Source organism: Haliotis cracherodii, unplaced genomic scaffold, assembly GCF_022045235.1.
Source record: "Haliotis cracherodii isolate W230 unplaced genomic scaffold, xgHalCrac1.p SCAF_9, whole genome shotgun sequence".
In the NCBI taxonomy this organism is placed as follows: domain Eukaryota; kingdom Metazoa; phylum Mollusca; class Gastropoda; order Lepetellida; family Haliotidae; genus Haliotis; species Haliotis cracherodii.
Window position 1 is genome coordinate 48,499,567 of NW_027266343.1, and position 20,498 is coordinate 48,520,064.

Below are 20,498 nucleotides of genomic sequence, written 5' to 3' on the forward strand. Positions count from 1 at the left end.
CAAACTTCCTTCTTCATTCTTCTTGCGATTTATCGTGCAGCTATCTCATATATGCCCATACATGGAAAGGAACCCTGGATCTAATTACAACCTGTATATACAGAGGGTGTCAGCTCTGTGTGTCTCACTGCCCAGCTCATTATTCAACAATGGCGACAAGTGTTCAAAATAAAACATTGTTTCAAAATTCCTTGGACATGTATTAATGCAAAATATGGAGAGCCAGATTCCTTTCACCACGTGAATGCCCATGACACTGATTATTATTGTCTTTGGATCAGTGTCCACTCAAATTTCATTCTCAGCTCCCTAGGGAGTATACAAGCTGTCGTATGAGGCATCAGATTTAGTCGCATCACCATCTCCTCCTTCAGGGTACCCGTTTACTGCTTGGTGATCAGAGGCAGATGAGTCTCCCATGACGTCCCATCTTCCCGAAGCAAGAGAGTTAACTGACTTTAAAAGTTCAGTTTCCACCCTTGCCGAACTAGCCTGGAATTACTGGGCACGATCATAGCGCCACCAGTGGCTATTACCATTTCTAAGCCTCTCCTATTGACCAATCAGATTCCACTTCTCGTATCACTTGCATTTGTTTCACACAAAATGGTAGCGCTGAGTCAGGACGATCTGATCGATAATCAAGATCTATATTGTGATAAAACGGGTCTTACATCACGAAATGCATCAAATCACGTGAGCACCTTGATTAAAAACATGAAAAGATTTGGAAAATATCTGCTGACGAGTTGGCGGTGCACATGCTTTGCAAATCCTGCAATCGACCGAAATCTGCACGACAGTTTATGAACCGGATTTCGATTTCGGCACACGATTTTGATTGGACTATGCATAGACTCGTTAGTCCAGCCAAAATGTAACGCCATAATACCAGCCTAGTTCAGCAAGGGTGGAAACAGGACTTTTATAGTCCGTTAACTCTGTGGCCTCGGGAAGATGTGACGTCCCATGTAATATGACACACTCAGTGTGGACCAGGATTAAAGCCCTAGCAACTTTCAGGTGTCAACGTGCTGAACATGATCGCCCATCCACGTCCTTTAAGACCAACACATAGTTTCTGAACATATATAATTTTGACAGAAACAAACAGCTCCATTTACATTGAAAAAGAGACCCAGTGAGATGGAGAATTTAGCCACTAATGACATCTGCATTGGGGCAACACTTGCACCTGTGGGAAATCTAGACTTGCTTCAATAGGGGCTATAGCAACACAATCATCTGAAGGGCTGGGCGGAAGGGAAAATAATATGGTTCAGGGACAGTGAGGCATCCAACCTCCTCTCTGTCACCAACATTGATTAATTTCTCCTGATTTATGGCTTATGTGCAGCTGGGATCTGGTACAATTACAGCTCTAACGGCATGGTTAAAATAACTGCACGGTGCAAAAAGGTCACACAATAGTTACCGTGTGTAATTCTAAGAATACTTCCCCTATTACATCATATCCAGATTTTTTGCTGCTTGGTGCAAAACTCTTAAGCTTTTCAACAGATGCCCTCTTCAATGTCAGCAATCCTAATCAGTTGTTAGGAATACAACATATCGTGCCACGTCTCTGCTTTCCAATAATCTACAGCCACTGCATCAGACATATTGGTGAGGTGTTAGGGACTACTTCCTGATAATATACAAGTCATACTATTAGAAATTAAAACAATGATAAATATTGCTTATTAATATCTTCAAACACCTTTAATATGTCTATTTATCATATAATGAGAAGGTTTCCCAGCAGGATAAAGCTAACGGATAAAAACGATATCCGTTGGGGTCATATGCGGATAGAGATGCAAATATCAAAGGTCAAGTAAGGACTACTTACATACTACAAACATGGCGTCGGCCTTGTCATTCGGCAATCGAGTCAGAATTAACCATCAGGAATCTGGATAAACTACAGGGATAATTGCTATCATTATCAAAAGGACAGTCTAATATACTGAAAATTAGTGTCTAACTGTGACGTAGCTAAGACATTTTATAAGTTTTGGCAACTTTGGAGATATAAATTTCGAAACAATTTTGCGAGGGCACCAGGCCTAGCCAAGTGGGATCAGTAGCCATATCTGTGCTTGTACACCTCTGCGGCTTGAAACCTTTTCCACAAATCAAAATAGTTGGATTTGTCCGAAATATGTTTGAATTGTAAACTTGTTTCGTTTTGTCGCTGTGTATACATCTGATTGCACTTCTTATGACAAGACAGGCCGAATGTCAACAACGTCAGAACGTGGCCGTGATGTCTCATAGACTAGGGTTAGAGTAGCTTCCCTTTGACAAAGGGCAGTTACTCTAACGGACAGACCGATGGATTGCCACGAAATGCAAGTAAAAACAATTGTTGTTTTGCGTAAATGTTGCTTCGCCACTGTATAAGAAACAGATTTCAGTTGGAACTGTACTGGCTACTGTCACTGTCCGACTGACACATCACTTACCCTGTGACTTAATAAATATTACTGCACGCATTGAGGCTCGCTAAATACAATGGTTATTCCTAATGCAGGATATTTACCATCCCCAAACACACTCGCATGATAACCTCTATTTATCATAGCCAGAATACACCAAAGAGTTTGGTGGGATCTAGAATACAGAAACTTGACAGTTGATACTCGACGGTTGATGGCATGTATGAACACATAGAAATGTTCCAGTGGTTAAATTTTGGTTTTGGTTTGGTTTGTTGTTTTACGCCGCACTCAGCAATATTCCAGCTATATGACGGCGGTCTGTAAATAATCGAGTCTTGACCAGACAATCCAGTGATTTACATCATGAACATCGATCCACGCAATTGGGATCGATGACATGCATCAACCAAGTCAGCGAGCCTGACCACCCGATCCCGTTAGTCGCCTTTTACGACAAGCATAGTAGCCTTTAATGGCAAGCATGGGTTGCTGAAGATCTATTCTACCCCGGAATCTTCATGGGTCTCCAGTGGTTAAAATAAGCATCAGGTGACAGGTACTTGAAGCTCACAATTTAGCCTTGTGCAATGTCTACCATGTGACCTCAGAAGCCCAGAACTGATGTACTTTCACCAGCATGATGAGCAAACACTTTTACCACTAGGCTAAACCAGACAAGTACATGTAAAATGAACATAGAACATGCTTCTTGCACAGCATGATTTTGTCAATGCGTATGTTGACGGGGAAATTAGCTCAGATTGAAGACGAAGAATACGTTGAGTCCAAACGTCTTTAGTCGGCAATAAAACAAACAAATACAATTACTAATAGAACATGACGAGCGGAGATTCCAACTCAACAACTACAAGTGAAGGCCAGCAAGCAGGCGTATCCCACTTGCGGCTGTACATACAGGTGCTGTCGGAATACCAGACTGACTAATAGTAAAGATGTTAACATATATATACACTATTGGACAACAATAGACAGACAAAGAGACAATGGCGCTGCCCTGGACATGGGGCTTATGGATGTGATTACAGACACGGCCCAGGGGAAAATGGATTAAGGCTATAAATGTCATAATGTGAAATGCTGTGTTAAGACAATGGGTGTTGTAAATCAGTCGCTATGACAATTTACTAGGGCTGGCCAAATGGATTGATAATCGGAATTATCATCGATGGGAAGAAATATTAGCGATTATCAATATGCAAATAGTGTCATCAATAATAACTTACATAAACTATTGTAATGAAATAAAGTTTGTTTATTTTGTTTGGATTTTTCTACTGTTATCGATCTGTATGTACAAAATAAATCTGGGGATCATTAAGAGAAAAACGTATTATTATCGATCAATTTCAAGCACAAAAAAGGAGGCACACTTTGTAAATCACAACTGCATATGCTACATATCCAGCACGGGACATTCACTGACTTCCAAGATGGACCAAAAGTGTTGTTATGGGAACGCTTAAATATATAAGGAATACACGTAATCATCTTAATATATCACAGGGCTAAAAGCAGTTCATTTTTAAATTTACTTGTTGTCTGATTTAAGTTGAATAGTAGAATCTTTAATGGACACGGTACTTCAGACAATATGATCTAATTATCTTTTCCTCTGCCACCATTTTGAAAACTGCCAATATGGGACTACATATTTTGTTTTGTTTTGTGTTGTTTAATGCCAACTAAACAATATTCCAAATTTCCAGCTATATGACGTCAGTCTGTAAATAATCATGTCTGGTCCAGACAATCCAGTGATTGACATCTGATCAGCACTGATATGATGATATACAACATGCTTCTTATGACAAGCATCGGTTGCTGAAGACAGAGACCTGTTTAACCAGACATCATAAAATATAAGAAACTGGTTTAATGAGCACTGATCTTTACTACTGATATCTATTGTCTGTATTCATAAACAAAAGACTGCAATGACTATTGCATGACTGAAAGAAGAGATTGAATTCTCTTACACACACCTATTTTTAAGTGTCCTAATAACTGCTATTGTCATTCTTGATTATTCCTTCCAAATTGAAGTATAGTACAGTTGGTGTTTACAATTTGGAAATTCAAACTTATACATCCAAGCAAAACTTTACACCCTAATCATGGTCATGTTGAAGGTGAAATTCAATGATAAAGAACATATAGAAGTGAGTGAGTTGTTTTATGATGCTTCTTACAATAGTCCAGCAATATCACACCACAAATGGGCTTCACAAATTTTGTTTGTTTGTTTGTTGCTTAATGCCGCACTCAGCAATATTCCAGCTAATTGAGGGCAGTCTGTAAATAATTGAGTCTGGACAATACAATCCAGTGATTGACATCATGAGTATCGATCCACACAATTGGGATATGATGACATGCATCAACCAAGTCAGCGAGCCTGACCGCTCAATCCCGTTAGTCGTCTATTACGACAAGAATAGTCGCATTTTACAGCATGGGTTGCTGAAGGCCTATTCTACCCCGGAGCTTCACGGGTCAGCTTCACAAATATCCATGTGGGTAATCAAACCTTTGTCATGACAAACAAGCCTGTTAGCCAACCTGCCTCATGCATAAGTATATAGAACTTGACAGCAAGTATAAAAGCCACCGGTCAGCACTATAAGTATCCAGGCCTTCATTGTGACATTCTAAGCTACAGAGTTAACCAGTAGACCACCCCACCTCTACTGATGCATAAGTAAGACAAGAGCTTCCAGTCAGCACTTTAAGTATCCAGGCCTTCATTGTGACAATCTAAGCTACAGAGTTAACCAGTAGACCACCCCACCTCAACTGATGCATAAGTAAGACAAGAGCCACCAGTCAGCACTTTAAGTATCCAGGCCTTCATTGTGACAGTCTAAGCTACAGAGTTAACCAGTAGACCACCCCACCTCCACTGATGCATAAGTAAGACAAGAGCCACCAGTCAGCACTTTAAGTATCCAGGCCTTCATTGTGACAGTCTAAGCTACAGAGTTAACCAGTAGACCACCCCACCTCCCATTATGCATAAGTAAGACAAGAGCTTCCAGTCAGCACTTTAAGTATCCAAGCCTTCATTGTGACAGTCTAAGCTACAGAGTTAACCAGCAGACCCCACCCCACCTCCCATTATGCATAAGTATACAGAACTTGACAGCTGGGATAAGAGCCAACAGTCAGCACTAGTGCTTAAGTATCACTGTCATGGAGTAGGTGGACAGCTATTTGAACACTGAGCGTGACAATGACATCTATTTTAGTGCAAGCTGATGGGTGCCGCTACATTCTTAACTTACTCAAGATGTGCTTGTATATGTAATTTGTACAACGATACATTCTAGGCAGGAAGAAGGCCATTGTTCTTTCACCCTGTTTACCCCAGCTTTTGTTAAAAATAAACATGATAAATGTACAGTTTACAGTCAGGACATTGTTAGTTGTAAGGATCGGAAGAACCAGGCCCCAATAAAACACTGAAGTATTCCTAGCATTTACATGAAACTGCGAAATTGAAGAGGTGTTTGATACTGATGTCAGCAATATTACAGCCATGTAACAGCTGCCTGCAAACTAACAAATATGGTGAACCTGGGGTCACCTAGGTGACAGTGGAGGGTTGGTCTTTCTGGTGGTCTACTATTATCTATAATCAGGAGCTATTGTGACCACAATTTAGTTGTCTCTCACAAGCACAATAGGCTCACATTAAACAAAATGCCTGTGGATGAGTGAGTATGGTTTTACGCGACTTTTAGGAATATTCCAGCAATATCATGATGAGCAAACACTTTTAACACTAGGCTAACCCACAGCCCAATTATGCCCGTGATGCAAATAGACACCTGGTGCTATTGGCAGCAAAACATCAAATGGAAACAGATTTGTTTTTTTAAGTGGACTTATTGTAAACATAATATACACTATACATTGAACATAGTAATTAATGTTAAAAACTGAAAAACAAAACAGCACATTTGGCAAGAATTAAAAATACATGAGAGTCATCTCCCTTTAACCCTTTCGCCCCGACTGCCCGATTTATCGGGCAGCATAAACCGTGTCCCAGAACCCGGCTGCCCGAAAAATCGGGCGAGAACTGTCCAAGCCCCACACCCGGCTGCCCGATAAATCGGGCGGCGCGAGCGTGTTTACAAAATCGCTCTTTCTACTTCCTTTCTCGTGTGTAATCTCGTTCTAAATATGGAAACGAGATCTACACGTGATTGACACGTCATTCTATGGAATTTCCCCGTCTTTTTGGCGCGAAAATCGCGGATGTCACCTGTTTTCGCGACAGGTATTTTTCTCGCTTGAATCATAAATCAAGCGTAATGGCGGCCAACTACGATTCGGATAGCGATCAGATGATTAACAACGACTCTATCGGGAATAATAATGTGTTTGAATTGAATAATTTAAGCGAAGGGGAGAGGGAATATCGCGAATATTTTGGTGAAGATTTTGACGGTTTCGACGAGGTGTCCCCCCCGCCAACTTTCAAGAATGGGAGTGGCAGAGGGACCACAACAGTGGAGACATGAGGGATTTTGAAGAGGCGACCGGACTCAAGAATATATATATATATTGACACGTACGGTGAGTGAAGAGTCATGCTACTGATTTTTTCCAACTGTTTTACAATGATTCTGTGTTTGAACAGATTATCAGCGCGACGAATGAGAATGCAGCCTACACGTGAACGAGCGATCACAACAACAACAAAGGTGAGTGGCATGACGTATTTGTTTCTTTTTTTTTTTAATTTATTTTTCTGATCGCAATCCGAATTGTAGTTTGCCGGTTTGTCGTATGTCCTTATATTTCGCTCAATTTGAATAAAATTTATTTCTATAATCATGTTTGTTCTCGTTTTTTTACATCTTAATTTAAATTTTAGTAACTGTATAAATTATTTATTTATTAATTGATTTAATAAAGTACTGATTTAATTTATTATGCAGTTGTAAATAGCAGTGTATTGTAAATATGTTATCACAACTTTTATATTTGCAGAACTTGAATTTACGATCTTTCTGTCCTTTTACAATCTTTCCCTCTTCAGATCAATCTGTGATATCTTCCCTGTGATGTCATTCTTATAGTAGCTGTGGTTCAATGTTCATGTAATGTGATAAATTACTTTTTAAAAACTTAAATACTTAATTTTTGTTTCAAATCCTGAAAAAGAACAAAATAAATCAAATATTTGTTTTTACCTGTGTTAACGAGTTTACCTGCGTTAACAAGTTTACCTGTGTTAACGAGTTTACCTAAGAGGCTGTAGGTGTATCATAAGTAATATGTGACATCAGTATAGAAAACAAAGTCAGTACCAAGAGTTGTAAACTTGTTTATTTGTTTACAGATGTGCATGAAGAGAATTTACCTGTAACACCTGCGATTACCTGTGCCGTCCAAGATGACAAGACCACTGTGTTATGTTTACCATGTATCTGTGATTTAGTTTTGTGATTTTTAATACAATTTGAGCCAAAATTCATTGTCTGTTTTCATTTTTTCAGTGTTTTCAAGTTTTATTTCACTTGTAAACACCTGTAATTAGATAATGACAAAGGTTAGAGACAATAACAACAAAGAATATTAAAGTATACTTAATCCTCTTTACAATGGTATATGATCAATGTATATTAAAAGCAAGTTTCTGGTAGAAAAAGTGCATCAAAAATGATGGTGTGATTTTCCAATAATACTGCCAGGGAGGCCAGTGTACAGGCCTTGTCAGTGTCAGGGACTGCAGGGTTTCAAGGGACATAACTCTGGGGCAGCCAGTGATGAAAGAGTTAACATGTGACTACAGACTTAAAACAATTCTTCTTTCGGTGTAATCTGGGCGAGAATACATCCCAACAACCTACCCTGGTTGTAAGAAGCGATAAATCCATATTATTGCCTCTCATGCCCAGCATAGGTCCCTAATCTTATATCTTGGATTCACACAGGGAGACAATTTAGGGTGCTGTAGCCCAATTCTGACCTGGAATCCACACGGAGAGACAAGCGATGGTGCTGGGGACCTATTCTGACCTGGAATCCACACGGAGAGACAAGCGATGGTGCTGGGGACCTATTCTGACCTGGAATCCACATGGGGAGACAAGCGACAGTGCTGGGGACCTATTCTGACCTGGAATCCACACGGAGAGACAAGCGATGGTGCTGGGGACCTATTCTGACCTGGAATCCACATGGGGAGACAAGCGATGGTGCTGGGGACCTATTCTGACCTGGAATCCACACAGAGAGACAAGCGGCAGTGCTGGGGACCTATTCTGACCTGGCATCCATACGAGGAGACATGCAACAGTCCCGGTGACCTATTTTGACCTTGAATCAAAAGGGTGAAACAGGAGGCAAAGCTGGGGACCTATTCTGACATGGACTCCACACAGGGACACAAGCGGCAGTGCTGGGAACCTATTCTGATGTGGAATCCACAAGGGGAGACAAGCATTGGATATTGGGAACCAATCTTGACACAAGATTGTGAGACACTGTAAACTAGGTAAAACTATCACTGGTCTGTTTTGAACAGGATATGTTCAGGGTCTGTTATGTGAGCTTATCTGAATGTGGGAGGAAAGCCCAAATAAAAGCAGATCTGTCTTAGATATGTTTAACAACCATCAGTATTTAGTTGACAGAACATAAATCATAATCAAGGCGAATGCAGAATTCAATCCTCGGTCAAACTGAATCTGTCATTGCTAAGGGAAGCAACTCTGCAAAGTCTAAATAAAGTTGCCCAGCCATCATTTTACTCTGTGGTCAAGTCTATCTCAGTCCCTGAACCATAATATTTCCTTACCACCCAACCCTTACTGTAATGCTATAGACCTACATGAAGCAAGTCTAGATTTTCCACAGGTTCAGACTGAATTTAGTTGCTTGTTTCAATTAATATTATATATTTTCAGAGACTAAGTGTTAGTCAGTGATAGCATCGTGCTCAATGGGGAGGGGAGGAATGACTACTTGTCTGATGACAGGGTTATTATGAAGCATCCATCACTACTACCAATATCCATACACACAGGGAGACAAGCCTTGGTGCTGGGGACCTATTTAGTCTGTCTTACAGACCCTGATACAAATATATATCAAATACAGCCCATGCAAGTCTATAATGTTTGGCAAGTCTAGATTACTGTATCTGAAAATGAAGAGAGTCACTGGGCTCCCTTTTATTATATTTTTATTAAGATAACTGAACAACTGTTTTTTCTGTACGATATGTTCATTTCAGAGACTAGATGTTAGTCTAGGGACCTATTCTGACATAGAATCTGGGTGGGGGGGGGGGGGGGGGGGGGGGATTGCGAGGTCAGTGCTGGGCTGCTGACAGGTTTATCATGAAGCATCCATCACTATTACCAATGTCCATACACACAGGGAGTCAAGCTTGGTGCTGGGGACCTATTCTTACATAGAATCGAGGGGGGGGGGGGGGGGGGGTAGTTGAGGTCAGTGCTGGGCTGCTGACAGGTTTAACATGAATCATCCATCTCTATTATCATGTCCACCACTGACAGTTTCCCCTCACGCCTGTCAGGGAGTTATCAGCGCCACTGTGCACAGGAATGCCACACCAAAATCCTTGCCTTATTGTCAAAAAATGCAGGTCAATCAACATCCTATAGAATCAGTCAGTGAGTGGGTATTACTTCAATCTCATTAAGATCTGATTTTAATGAGATCGCACTAAGGCTAAACAAAGATCTGAGAACACCCCATTACAGGTCACGGCAAAATGACCTTTTATCAACCAATCAGAGCTTCACTTACCAGATCAGGAAACTGACAGTCGGAATGTGATTTTCTAATCACGCAACCTCAAAAAGGTTAACACGGGGTCTTAAATCATCATCCATCTCTCATTTCAATGAGCTAAACATTCCAACGGAAGAGACTTTACATAGCCTGTGGGAATCACTGCCATACAATCTCAGCCATCTATTCCAGAATGTTCTTTTGATCAGTTTTCAAATTTTGAATCAACTGGCCAGTTTGAAACTAGTGCCATATTGTTTGAGAGACCTGCTTTCTGATTGGCAAATGTCGACTTTTTGTTAGTCATTTCATTGGTCGGTCAAACTTCGCGAAGGTCTTTCTGACATGAACTGTATAATGTGATGTCCTCAGATCTTTGTCTAGTGGCAGCAAGAACATAGATCTGATTTTGATGAGATTGGCACTGCCAAAGCAGATCATATTTGTAAACTACTAAAAATAAAAAATAAATTTAGTACACTGCAGAGTGCATGCATGCTTCTTGGCTTGGGCCCACAGACTAATTCAGCTACCTACATAATGCAGGGACTACGCAGGATTCCAGACTATTCTGTTGTGCCCTCTGCAGGCAATTTGTGAAAAAAATGTTATTTTGCTCAAATTGATTTGCGAAATTACGATCACCTGTGACTACAAAGCCAAAACATTAGTTATTCCTAGTATGTAACATGAATCAGGAAATTTGTAATTCCAATTTGAGAATTTTCACTGACATTTGCTGCAGACTCCAAATATCGGCCTCTGAGCATGCCCTGAGAAATCCCTGTAATACCTCAACAGCGGTGGCGTACTGATTGGATAACTCTGCGTACAGGTGTCTGCACAATGGATTAGTTTTCTCTGTATGCTAAAGAACTGAGACACTTAATTTGATGCATTATGGGCCCCATAAAGTTACCAGGCTTCGTGACAGCTTGTAAATCTGTCTGTTGTCTCATAATGCATGTGTACCACAGTCACACGATATAGCCCCACACTGAGCAGGGTTAGAAATTGGCACTGGTCCTATTGGCCTTGCCAAACTGCCCAACGGTAAAGGTATCATAAGGACAAGTAGAAAATTGTCATTTTTAAGGGTTTTGCTATATGTTATCATTATAAGGACTAGTGGATGAAAACTGTTTGTTTCTAACTCTGCTAAGCATGTTGAATGTTCCCCCAGCATTATTTGTTGTTTAACACCCAAGACAATCTAATGATTGACATCATGAGCATCAATCCACGCAATTGGGATACGATGACATACATCAACTAAGTCAGCGAGCGTGACCACCCGATCCCGTTAGTCGTCTCTTACCACAAGCATAGTCGCCTTTTACTGCAAGCATGGGTTGCTGAAGTCCTATTCTACCCCGGATCTTCCGAGGTCCACCCAGCATTGCCCAATACTGGTACAGCTTATCAGATTTGATTTTTTTACACATCCAGGGGATATTGTAAGAAGAGGCTGAGCATTCTGATTGGTTCTATACCTTACCACAAAAATATCTGATTGGGTAGAACAGACAGTGGTAAACACCATAGTATTTTATTGATGAAACTTAGAGAGTTTGTACTTTCATTTGAGTTCTTATTTGATTCTTTGACTAGAGACTATTTTGTTGTGGGTATTACTGTATTAGATTTCCCAAGTTCTGTTGTAAGGAGTGACTGTGGTTTTAGTCCACTTTTAGCAATATTCCAGCAATATTCCAGCAATATTCCAGCAATATCATGGCAGGGAACCAGAAATGGGTCTCTCACATTGTACCCATGTGGGGAATAGAACCAGGGCCTTCAAGTGGGATGTTGACGTTTTAACCACCAGGCTAATCCATCACCGCTCTGTTAACATTAATGATTCAGTTCTAATTGCTGAAAGATTTCCTGCAGGGAAACGGTGTGAGTGATGGGCCCTCCTGCTGGCCCCTAATCTCGGCAATATTAAAATGGATAAATCTGCAAAGTCAACTCAGCAGTTGCTGCAAACAGAAGTGTGATAATCAAACATTTGTCATTTTGATATTAACCACTGCACATTGGTGTAATTTTCAAACCATGCATCACATGGTAATTTATCTTTGTTGAGCAAAGGTCATTAAGTCGTACCAGCTTTGTCCTTGTTATAATGTCCATCATGTGTAACTGCTGTATTTGATTTCAAAATATACTTATTATGAACATGTTTTAGTTTGTTTTTTTCTAAATGCCACAATGTTCCTTAACGCAAAAAACAAGCAGAATTTGAATTCTGCGGAAAATTCTCATCCTTGGTGTATTACATGTGCAACAAAAAGTATGTGGTCTTCAATGATAGGGTGGTATGTACAGAATAAAGGGATAACGATATGGTGGGATGAAGATACAATACGTATCCTGATACTACGGATGCGTTACCATTTGTATCCTGGTACACTACTTTCATTGGATGAACTGCTATTCCTTACTTTTCGCCTGTAAATTACAACCCGGAATCAATTCTTTTTTTAAATTTCAGAAATTAAAGATGGGATACTGTACAGCAGAAAACTATTGGCTAGCGGGCAGTGTGAATATTATTGTTAATAGCCAACCGGGAAATGTGAATATTATTGTTTATAGCCAACCGGGAAATGTGAATATTATTGTTTATAGCCAACCGGGAAATGTGAATATTATTGTTTATAGCCAACCGGGAAATGTGAATATTATTGTTAATAGCCAACCGGGAAATGTGAATATTATTGTTTATAGCCAACCGGGAAATGTGAATATTAATGTTTATAGCCAACCGGGAAATGTGAATATTATTGTTTATAGCCAACCGGGAAATGTGAATATTATTGTTTATAGCCAACCGGGAAATGTGAATATTATTGTTTATAGCCAACCAGGAAATGTGAATGTTATTGTTTATAGCCAACCAGGAAATGTGAATATTATTGTTTATAGCCAACCAGGAAATGTGAATATTATTGTTTATAGCCAACCAGGAAATGTGAATATCATTGTTTATAACCAACCAGGAAATGTGAATGTTATTGTTTATAGCCAACCGGGAAATGTGAATATCATTGTTTATAGCCAACCGGGAAATGTGAATATTATTGTTTATAGCCAACCGGGAAATGTGAATATTATTGTTTATAGCCAACCGGGAAATGTGAATATCATTGTTTATAGCCAACCGGGAAATGTGAATATCATTGTTTATAGCCAACCGGGTAATGTGAATATTATTGTTTATTGCCAACCGGGAAATGTGAATGTTATTGTTAATAGCCAACCGGGAAATGTGAATGTTATTGTTAATAGCCAACCAGGAAATAATAAAGAATCTGTGTAAGCTGGTTGTCAAACAGTTTCTATTATTATACACATTTTTAAAACAAATGAACTAAATGTAATGCAATGTATCAGGGTTAGAAATTGGCACTAGTCCTATAGTCCTTGCCAAACTGCCCAGTGGTAAAGGTATCATAAGGACTAGAAGAAAATTGCCATTTTTAAGGGTTTTGCTATATGTTATCATTATAAAGACTAGTGGACGAAAACTGTTAGTTTCTAACGCTGTGTATCATACGTATTGTGATACAGGTATTGTTAATCATGTATTGTCGGCCTTATATAGGAACACAATACTGTACAGACGTATCCTTACACCACACCACATGGAACAATTTGACAAGTCACTGTCAAGGCTCCCACGCACGCGATCGCGAGAACTACATGTTGACATAGAATCGTTAAACTACAACAAAATGACTTTTAACAAGTCAAAGAATGGTATTTAAGATATATGAATCCCTTCTCTGTCAACTTAAGTTTGTTTCAAGGCGTCAATAGCGATAATCTGACCATAATGCTGTAAATAACGGTTAGTTGTGGGATCTTCCGATCACTTCACACATGATTTCGCTGAAATTGATTTAAACAATATTAAAAGGAATTTGAATAAAACTAATGAAATAAGTTACAAACATAAGTCCAGATATATATATAATGAACACTTTTTATAACCAGACAGTGTAATTACAGGATTACATTGTGTACTTCAGTACAGATTTGTTGACATGGTATTTCTGATGTTACGTGCTCACAGTAAAGTCTTTGTGTTGGGGGCAGAAAAAACATCAAAACTCATTATGGCGTGTATAATGCGCATCCCCTCCTACACAGCTGTGTTTTTTGGGGAAAAAATGCACACTATACTCAAGAAAATGTGGTAATAATGAAGTAAGACTCTTCACTGAGTATTCCTCCACAACCCACTGCTGGCACTGTTCTCTCCTGACATGTTTGACATCTCCATGGCCACGCTTTCACATAAATGTCACAGATATAAGGATAACAACCTGTTCATGATGTCATGATCATTGGATAGCAAAACATATCAACGCTAATGTTTTAATATCAATGGGAAACAGATATGGGCAACCATAATGTTATCAAAGGGATCCAGAGAACATCAATATGAATAATAATTTGTCAAAAGGCATGGAAAGGCACAGTTTGTGTTAATTTCTGTTGTGTTTTTGAAACACCAAATTTCAAAATATCGAAAACTATTCTTTTTTATTCCTGCCCAATCTGTTTACTCAAAAAATATTTCATTGAAAATAATTCACATCAATACATGATCCATGGGCACACTATTTTAATTTTATGTTTTCAGGTAAAATGGACCATATAATAATGATAATAGTATGTAGCTTTTTCTTTTTTTTAATTATTTTTTAATATTGATAAAGTTAACACAGACAACTTGTTCCATGTGTTCAGAACAAATAATTTGAAACTATCTTTATTTTATTTTATTTTATGATCATGGATGTTTTGAGTCAGTCCTTTGAATGCATAAACCAAAACGACAAAGTGTTGCCTAAGAAACCTTTGACTTGTCAATTTTTTGATTATTTCACTTGAATTAGAATATGCATAACTCTTCTCACAATGACTTGAAAGAAACCTGCTCCTAAAACTTTTTTTCCCCTTTTAATCAATCCAGAAAACAAATCCATGGAACTAGCGATTAAAACAAAAAACAGAGGCATTCTGGTGACCCTGTTCTGATGTCTCCCTACCTTATTCTAAAATTTCTAATCAATTACAGGATATATATATAAACTATTTGATGTAATAAGCGCCCAAGGCGTTATTTGCCAATGTATTGGCTAGTGAACAATACCAATTAGCACCCCTTCCGATTGATCAATGTACACAAAACTTATTTATTCGTGTATAATACACACTTGTGTGTTATATGCACCCTTAATTATGGGCAATTAAATTCTGGAAAATAAATCTGTTGTGTAATACACACACACTCTTCTTTTGTATCATTTCAGGCTGTCAGCATAAACCACGAAATTTACGATCTTTCAACTGTTTTTCTTCTCACCAAAATTATATTCTAATAAGAACCCCCTATTTCTAATTTTGAGAGCACCCTGGGTGCTTATTACGTCGAATACAGTATATCTGATTCACCTTACATTATATCCACAATTATGGGTTCATCATGTTCATAAGGTGTTTTTTTAAACATGCTACACAACATCACAAAAGTAACATTTAATCACGTTAATAATAGATTTACCATGATACTATTTTGGATATCAAATGAGTGGATTAGAATTATCACCAGCCAAAAAACAGGTTCAGATGCTATATATATTCTACACTATGTCCCTCATTCAGTCTTGCTTGACAACGGTATAAGGATCTATACCGAAACGTCGCCTTTTACAGTATTAAAGAAGTTGTTATCCATAAAAAAAAAAAAATTGTGTCTATCTTGTCATCCGTCAACTTCTAAGTAATGCCTATCAAACAATTTAGGTTCAGATCAATAGAAAATACATTATATTAGAGAGGGGGTCATAAAATGACAAGAAACAGAACTTGATTGTATAGTTTCACTTGTTACAAATCAGACTGAGACATGGCCGGGACAAATGGTCTGTTAGTTCAAAACTAGTGAAAAAGTCAAAGGAATGATATTTGTACTATATCAATGTATCTCATGGTTAATCTACCCCTGAAAATAGTTGTTTTTATGATAAACCAATGATATTTGGATTGACTTCATTGCACACACATTATCTGGCTCTTCCATAAAACTGTCTTGTACAAAATGATATTTGAAATAGGTCCTTCTTGTATATACAGAGATACAGATAAGCAGCGTATCTGCGTAAAATACCCCCCCAAAATATTCAAAACCCAATTACTTTAAATTAACTTGCGTACCGAAACACATACTTTAAATGAAAAACTGAAATGTATAAAAAACAGCACTTCTAAATACCCAATGAAACACTTTCAGCTTGCATACAAAGGAGCTAATTTACGAAACACAATTAGCAGCAAATTTACTTTCTGAGTCAAGCCTATATATTTAGAACAGTTATATATACATATAAAACATTATTTAATTTTTTTTCAATCTTAAAATGTTCACTAATTTTGGAAAAAAAACAATAGAGTGATGAATAGATGAGTGAAAAAATACTGGATACCCAATGAAAAATGCAATAACCCATTTAAAATAGAAACCCTGGAGCTCTGTATAAACAATTATTTTTTGACAGCTCTGTGTTGCATACACAAAGCTATTTGGAACAGTCCTGTCATGTATCAGCAATGAAAATAATTAATTAATTTTTAACCATTTCTACCCAAAGGCCTATCCATGGGCTTCAGACACACACTTACTGGAATAACATTGTCTTTACAGGAGATGAGCTGAGGCTATCACTGAGATAAATGAACTGTGAAATGTAGACCTAGTAATCTGGCAGGATCCTTGGAGTGGAGGAAGCCAGTATAGATTTACACTGGCTGATCACCAGCAGTCTCACAGACCGTCTCCAGCGATTAATTATAGTAGGCAGTATTCCTTCCTCTGTTCCACTGTTTACATTCCGCTCTTAACGGCCAACTTGTGCTGCACATCTTCCTCAACCTGACCTCACACTTCAAGCTGTTATTTCAACATCACTGACACAGTTCAAAAACACTTCATACAATTGTATGAAAGTCAAGGGCGTTAGAACTGGTTATGTATCATACAGTGGTCGAGTGAGTGAGTATGGTTTTACGCCGCTTTTAGCAATATTCCATCAATATCACGGCGGGGGACACCAGAAATGGGCTTCACACATTGTGCCCATGTCGGGAATCGAACCCGGGTCTTCTGCATGATGAGCTAACGCTTTAACCACTAGGCTACCCGACCGCCCTACAGTGGTCGAAAAGGGTGAAAGTAAAAGGGCTCTTGTTTTGTCCTTATTTTGAAAGTGATCTATTTAACTTTGGGGCCTTAAAGGGGAAGTGTACACGCAAAAATCACTTTCTTTCTTTTTCTAAACAAAACGCAATTTTAGAATTAGTTAGTATCTGTGTTTGAAAATATACACTCATTTTTTTTCACAGTGAAAGTAGGAAGCTCAAAATAGTGTGAAAGTGATATGCCGTTATGAGGCCTTCGTTTTACGAGCGAAATAGGCCTGAGTTATCCCCCTTAGATTATGACGTAATTGGTGCCAATTCAACTGGGTCCCTGTCTATTCTCAACGCAAAAGATATCAAGGACCAGTTTGCGGTAAAACAACATGGTCTACGACACACTCCGGCGCAGTGGTGACTCAGCATAACACAATTCTGGCTGGCATCTGAGATGCTAGAATCAAAAAACTGTACCTACACCACGTGAAGCGGCTCTAACAAAGCATGATGACGTCATAATGTTTATCAATTGGCACCAATGACGTCATATGACAAGGGGCATAAGCCATGGTGTTTTTGTTATGGAAATAGAACACTTGGTAAATGTGAAAAATATAAATCGTTTTAGTGCAATAAATATGTTAATTAAATATGATGTTTTTATATTTTTGTCTATGATACTTTTATGTTAACACTTTTAATGTGGAAAAAGTACAAGAAAAAATGGTTCATTTCCGTGTGAACTTGCCCTTTAAGCAATGTGAGTGGGGATTCAAGTACAACATTTACAGAGAAATAACCCTTAATTACACTGACCCTGCGACTATGTGGATTAAATAATGACGTAACTATATAGTTGGTGTAGTGAACTATTTTAACGCGTAAAATACTAACACTGTTAGAATGAATATGAAACACTGAAAATATACATATGCAATAAACAATAAACATGATTAATGACTTGTAACGAGTAGGAAACTTAATTATCAACAACTGAGTTCTTTAATTGTCAACTGTGTCACGCTGGCATGATTAGCCTAAAGGCTAGTAGCAATATAATGAGGGATTATGATAACGAGCTAATTGGCACTATTCAGGCAGACCTTGAGGCACTTGCTTATCCCCTCATATATACATATATATTTACACAGACTTTAACATATCAAAACAGTGACATGAACAAAATATATTCACATGTCACAAATGATGAACAGCATGACCAAGGACAACTATATTAATCACCGGTGTGTCATGACTCGTACACATGATACAACATACCACTGCACATATTTTCAGATTTAGATCATCATCATTATTATTAATATTATTATTATTATTATTTTTATTGTTATTATTATTTTTATAATTATTTTTATTATTTTTATTATTATAGTATTATGTACTTTTCTCTAAAGCCAGTATATGCCATCTCAATGGCCAAATTATGCTGTTTGTTTCAGCATCAACGTCTCAGCCACTTCACATACATCTGTGATGTATGTATATAGAGCTTTACATTATATTATTGACGTATACTAAAAGCAATTACATTCCAGTCTGGTATTGAGGAATGCCAACACACCATAAAAGACAATACGGCTCTATAACGATGGATCTATTAGCTTGATAATAGAGCAGACAGTTATTCAAATGCAACCTAGCTCTTAGATGGAGGTCTGTCGTGCGAACGGTACACACGCACCAACAGTTGCACGAATGTTTACAATCAATGGTGCTTAGCTGTATACTCACTTCTTCGAAAATGGATCCGACATTCGCCGTGATGAGTAGAACTGCGAGATGTTCTTCGTCCATGTCTATCGACTGAAAGATATATCCCGACAAGAATGTGACACATGCATATAACTACAATGTATCCATACACACAAAACACAGATTATCCATAGTATAACTGAGAACGCAGTGCTCCAAACAAGTCATTCATGTGCTGACATTACAGCAGCACTAATGAACTTTTTGACGTCACACACGAGCGCCATCTATAATAAAAACAAAGGGAGCTCACTCTAATCCAGCACATGGAAGGGGGCGTGGCATATTTGTTTTGATTTTGTGTTTGAGTGGCACGCAACTGTTGTCGTTTGTGGGAAGCTTGAAATTTACCATTGTCTTTAGTGTTTCATCCGGTACATGCCACGTTTTGGTAGAAAGTACATAATACACGTTTCTGAAGTTAATTCATATAATCATAGATTTTGATAACACTAATTTGAAACCTGTAATCAAATTATTCCGAAAGTTATTCATAGATAAATCTTTTCCTCACCACGCCCAGTTATATTACTGTATAAGACATATCTTGTATTGTGTGATCCGAAATGTTTATTTTCTCCGTAGTGAATATATGCCAACAGATAGTTTTAAATCAAGTTTGACACTTAAATAGTGTACGATTAGCCTCGGTTCCGGTATTAGTTTCGCTTGGGTGAACTATTTGTACAGCTGTCGTTGTTTAAGGGAATTTTTATCGTTTAGTTTGATACACAGTTAAAACATACCAGCTGCAATGGCATGGTAACACCATTAATATTGCTTTCCTTATATACCTTAATTGTTTCTTACTTAAACTTTTATAACGTTAAGGTATAAATGTTGTTATTTACGGTAATTACGTTATCTTTTAATAACAGTGCGTGAGTATGGTTTTACGCCGCTTTTAGAAATATTTTAGCAACATCACTGCGGGGGACACCGGAAGTAGGCTTCACATCGTACCCATGTGGGGAATCGAACCCGGGTCTTCGGAATAATGAGCGAATGCTTTAACCATTAGGCTACCCCACCGCCCCAAAGTTTGAAAACAACTAGAACTAACTGTTTCATTTTAACTGTTTATTATCATAAAACTCCCCATTGTTGGTTTTACAAAAATAAACATACGTGCTCACTTCTCTTCATATATGTTTATTGAGCTCAGTATATTGACATTGGTCAATCACTTCCACGGCCTCGCGTGGCATAGCGACAACTCCATTGATCTCCCGGTACGACGTCTCCGTCAGACCACATTGAATCAATCGAGTCCATTAG

The 20,498-nt window shown here is 38.3% G+C and overlaps 1 protein-coding gene across 2 annotated transcripts in view; it reads right to left on the reverse strand.

The window, feature by feature from the left end:
• The window catches only part of LOC139452952 (inositol polyphosphate-5-phosphatase A-like), a 157,067-nt gene extending 137,646 nt beyond the window's left edge, over window positions 1-19,421 (reverse strand). For both annotated transcript variants that reach the window (XM_071234574.1, XM_071234573.1), the window contains exon 1: window positions 19,200-19,421. In XM_071234574.1, coding sequence (XP_071090675.1) covers window positions 19,200-19,262 — 63 coding nt within the window. In that variant the 5' untranslated portion in view covers window positions 19,263-19,421. The remainder of the gene's footprint in view (window positions 1-19,199) is intronic.
• Window positions 19,422-20,498: the final 1,077 nt, after the last annotated feature.